Source organism: Melozone crissalis, unplaced genomic scaffold (genome assembly GCF_028551555.1).
Source record: "Melozone crissalis strain CALT ecotype California unplaced genomic scaffold, PUWL_Pcris_2 ptg000079l_1, whole genome shotgun sequence".
Classification (NCBI taxonomy): domain Eukaryota; kingdom Metazoa; phylum Chordata; class Aves; order Passeriformes; family Passerellidae; genus Melozone; species Melozone crissalis.
In genome coordinates this window covers 5,701,938-5,706,834 of record NW_026535856.1, presented here as the reverse complement: position 1 = coordinate 5,706,834, position 4,897 = coordinate 5,701,938, and the positions used below count along the sequence as shown (strand labels likewise).

The following is a 4,897-nucleotide window of genomic DNA, read 5'->3' as shown; positions in this document are numbered from 1 at the left end:
TCTGGGGAATGGGGACAGGGAGGGACACAGCCATGGCGAGGCAGCAATTCCATAGGCATCATTAACAGCACCATTATCATCAGTACCCCTGGCACAGAAATAGGATCCGGAGTCCTCGTCCTTGAGGTTGTTCATGGTCAGCATCACCGAGCTCTGCCCGTTGACCCTGGAGATCGTGAATCGGCCCTTGACCGATGGACTGTAGTAGGTGTAAGCACCACTGCTCCAGATCCCCGCAACGTATTCCAGCACCTGCCTGAGTCTCTGGCGGATCCATTGCATGGGAAAACTCCCAAAACTGAACCTGGACCCTCTGCAGAGGAGGCGCAGGGACCCCCCCGGGGGGCTGGAGGTCCCCCCCGCACTGTAGCAGGGTCACGGCCACCTGGATCCCTGGTGGACAAAGGGGAGATGGGGATGAGGCCGGAGCTCAACCCTTGACCCAAATCCTAACCCTGGGCCCCAAACTGGGACCCTTGGAGTTCATCAACCTCCTCCTCCTGGGCCTGCTGGTCCTCCCAGGTGGGTCCCATTCCATTTCCCAACTGGCCAAACCCACTTTGAGTCCCACAGCAAATCAGGTTTCCCATCCCCATCTCCCCTTTGTCCCGCAGGGCTCCGGGCGGCCGTGACACTGCTGGAGTGCGGGGGGGACCTCCAGCCCCCCGGGGGGTCCCTGCGCCTCCTCTGCCAAGGGTCTGGGTTCAATTTTGGAAGCTACGACATGTTCTGGATCCGGCAGAGATCCGGGCAGGGGCTGGAGTTCATTGCAGGAATCTGGAACACTGGTGGTAGCACCTGGTACGCGCCGTTGGTCAAGGGCCGGTTCACGATCTCCAGGGACAACGGACAGAGCTCGGTGACGCTGACCATGAACAACCTCAAGGACGAGGATTCCGGATCCTATTACTGCACCAAATGTTACACCAATGGTTGTGGTCCTTCTTATATTTATGCTGCTTTTATTGACATTGTCAGTGGTGGACCCACCCCAGCCGTTGAAAACCCACAAACATCCAAAAATTCCGACATTCTACCCTCAAATCTTTACTCCTGGCACTGAATCCTGAACATTTTCCCCCAACTCCCCCATCATTGCCTCACCTCTCACATTTCCATGGGGCTTTCATCATTTGGCCCAAATCTCAAAGGTTCATCCCCAAAACTCTGCCCTTTGTGCCCCAGATGTCAGCGGGGTTAACTTGTGACCATTGGCCCCAAACTCAGCTGGCTATGCCCCAAATCTCAGCTCCTGGACCCAAACCGCAGCTCTTGGCTCCAAGTCCCAAACAATGTCCCAAAACCTGGGTGCAAATGGTCGAGATTTGGGAAAAACTGCCCAGATTTGGGTCCGTGGGGGGTCACCAATGGGGTCAAGGGCTGGAGGGAAGGACCTGGGGAACAAGGATGGGGACAGGCCTAAAATTGAACCAGCAGCATGAGCCTCCCAACCCCAACCATCATAGGCGTTTTTGGCAGAGAAATAGGATCCGGAATCCTCGTCCTTGAGGTTGTTCATGGTCAGCGTCACCGAGCTCTGCCCATTGTCCCTGGAGATCATGACCCAGCCCTTGACCGATGGCGCGTATCTGGGGGTGGAACCATCACCGTTGGTCCCCGCAACGTATTCCAGGCCCAGCCCAGGTCTCTGGTGGATCCAGAACATTGCAGATTTTGCGAAATTGAAGCCAGAGGCGTGGCACACCAGCGTCAGGGACTCCCCTTGGGGGCTGGAGGTCCCCCCCGCACTCCAGCAGGGTCACGGCCTCCCTGAGGCCTGCGGGACAAAGGGGAGATGGGGATGGGGAGATACAAAAGTCAGGCTGAGGATCCAAATTAATTATTTGGTGGATTGGGGCTGTTTGCTGGGTTGAAGGCACTTTACCATACAGGAAAACCCTGATGGAGATTTGGGGAGAAACAAAGGGAATTGGGGGCAAAACCAGTGAAGGTTTGGGGATGGGGGAGCTGCCGTGACCCTGCTGGAGTGCGGGGGGGACCTCCAGCCCCCCGGGGGGTCCCTGCGCCTCCTCTGCCGAGGGGCCGGGTCCAGTTTTGGGTGTTATGCCATGATCTGGGCTCGAGAGGGGCCTGGGCTGGGGCTGGAATGGCTCACAGGGATTGATAACACTGGTGGGTTCACCTTCTACGCGCCGTCGGTCAAGGGCCGGTTAAGGATCTCCAGGGACAACGGGCAGAGCTCGGTGACGCTGACCATGAACAACCTCAAGGACGACGATTCCGGATCCTATTTCTGTGCCAAATATGCAGGCGCTGGTTGGGCTGTTGCTGCAAATCCTTTTGTCCCCAACCGCATTGCTGTTTCCCCACTTGTCCCCATTTTCCAGATTCTTTCCCCAAACCCCAGCCCCTGACGCCATTCCTGTCCCCGTGTCCCAGCTCTGAACTGGCTCTGCCCCAAATCTCAGCACCTGGCCCCAAATCTCAGCTCTTGGTCCCAAATCTCAGCTCCCAGCCCCAAATCAGGGCCGGTTTCCCCCTGAGCTCAGCCTCGTCCCTCCAATCCCAACCATTGCCCCCAGACTTGTCCAGTTTTACCCCAAATCTCCCCTGCTAAAACCGAGTCACAGCCACGGACCCAAATCTGGCCATGGCCTCACATCTGGAATTTTGGGCAAAATTTGAATTCTTGACCCCTCAGCTCAGCCTTGGGCCCACATCCAGACATTTCAGTGACATTTGGAGATCGAGGGCACTGAGTGTGGCCCAGAGGGGACATTTGGGGCAGAGCAAGAGCAGGGCTGGGACAGAGGGTCAGCAAGGGGGTTTGGGGGAAAGGTCTGGGGCACGGGGATGCTGACCGGGGTCCAGTGATTAGATCAGTTGGATCAAGAGCAGCAGCAGCTCCACAACAAGTATCACCACTACTTTTGGCACAGAAATAGGATCCGGAGTCCTCGTCCTTGAGGTTGTTCACGGTCAGTGTCACCGAGCTCTGCCCGTTGTCCCTGGAGATCGTAAACCGGCCCTTGACCGACGGCGCGTACTCGGTGTAGCCACCAGTGTTGCTGATATCTGCAATGTATTCCAGCCCCTGCCTGGGGCTCTGGTTCACCCAGAACATTTTATAGCTCCAGAAAGTGCACCCGGACCCTGGGCAGAGGAGGTGCAGGGACCCCCCGGGGGGCTGGAGGTCCCCCCCCACCCCAGCAGAGTCACGGCCGCCCGGAGCTCTGTGGGACAAAGGGGAGATGGGGATGGGAAACCTGATTGGTCCAAAGCCCCAAACTGGGGGTGGTTGGCTGGAAAAAGGGGCCGGACCCACCTGGGAGTCCAAGCTGGAGCAGCAAGATGAAGCGGATGGGGAGAGCCAAGGGCCAAATTCTGGGTCAAAGAATCAGGATTTTGGGGTCAGTGGTTGAGCTTTGTCCATCCCCATCTCCCGTTTGTCTCGCAGGGCTCTGGGCGGCCATGACTCTGCTGGAGTGCGGGGGGGACCTCCAGCCCCCCGGGGGTCCCTGACATTGCTGTGCCGAGGGTCCGGGTTCAGATTCGGTGATTATGGAATGTACTGGATCCGCCAGAGACCCGGGCAGGGTTTGGAATACATCACAGCGATCCACTACAATGGCGTCACCATCTATGCGCCATCATTCAAGGGCCGGTTCAGGATTTCCAGGGACAACGGGCACAGCTCGGTGACACTGACCATGAACAACCTCGGCCCTTAACCGACGGCGCGTAGTCGGTGTTGATACCATCAGCATTGATCCCAGCAACGAATTCCAGCCCCTGCCCGGGTCTCTGGTGGATCCAGAACATTCCAAAACTCCCGAAACTGAACCCAGACCCTCGGCAGAGGAGGCGCAGGGACTCCCCGGGGAGCTGGAGGTTGCCCCCGCACTCCAGCAGGGTCACGGACGCCCGGAGCCCTGCAGGACAAAGCGGAGATGGGGATGAGGCCAAAGCTCAACCCTTGACCCAAATTCTGACTCTTGGCCCAAAACTGGGACCTTTGTCATTCTCTTCCTTATCCTGGTCACCCTCCAGAATGAATCCCATACTTTTTTCCAACTGGCCAGGATGACTGGGGGACTCTCGACAAATCAGGTTTCTCATCCCCATCTCCCCTTTGTCCCGCAGGGCTCCGGGCGGCCGTGACCCTGCTGGAGTGTGGGGGGGACCTCCAGCCCCCCTGGGGGTCCTTGACGTTGCTCTGCCGAGGGTCCGGGTTCAGTTTCGGGAGTTTTGCCCTACAATGCGTCCGTCAGAGACCCGGGCAGGGGCTGGAATTCGTCCCCTACATCCGCAGCGGTGGTAGCACCTGGTACGCGGATTCGGTGAAGGGCCAGTTCATGATCGCCAGGGACAACGGGCAGCGTCTGATGACGCTGACCATGATCAACCTCAAGGTCGGGGATTCCGCCAATTATTTCTGTGCCAAAAATTGTAATGATTGTTGTGCTCCTGCTGCTGGTGACTATATTGACTGTGGTGATATTGGTCATGGTGGTTTAGGCCCTGCTCCCATTTTTGGGTCCCCCCTGTCCTCAAACCCAGACCCTCCCCCCAAACCTCAGCCCTTGACCCCTTGTCCCCATTTGCCCCAATGGTCAGCACTGACCCCCAACCCTCCCCTGCTCCTGCCCCAAAACTCAACCATTGGCCCCAAACCTTCATCCCTGGCCTCCAGTTGAGGCCTCCTCCAATCAGGGCACGGGAACTGGGGGAGATTTGGGTGAAATGGGCAAAATTTGGGGAAAGTCGAAAGTTGGGGCAAAGATGGTGGAGACTGTAAAGGAAGGTCTAGAAGGGGGTCAAGGTTTGAGATTTGGGGCAGGATTTGGGGATTTTGGGACAGTTTCGGGAGCCAGGGATGGGGTTTTGGGGCCACCACCAGCATCATCACCATGTCCAGAGCTCCCAGAGAGGATTC

General features: G+C 57.7%; 1 gene segment (V, D, J or C); it reads right to left on the bottom strand.

Annotated features, from left to right (window-relative positions):
• Window positions 1–1,604: 1,604 nt before the first annotated feature.
• Window positions 1,605–4,360, bottom strand: LOC128946352 (Ig heavy chain V region 6.96-like). The segment is given in 4 exon segments: window positions 1,605–1,777; window positions 2,884–3,036; window positions 3,720–3,885; window positions 4,286–4,360. Coding segments are annotated over 4 exon segments (567 nt in total).
• Window positions 4,361–4,897: the final 537 nt, after the last annotated feature.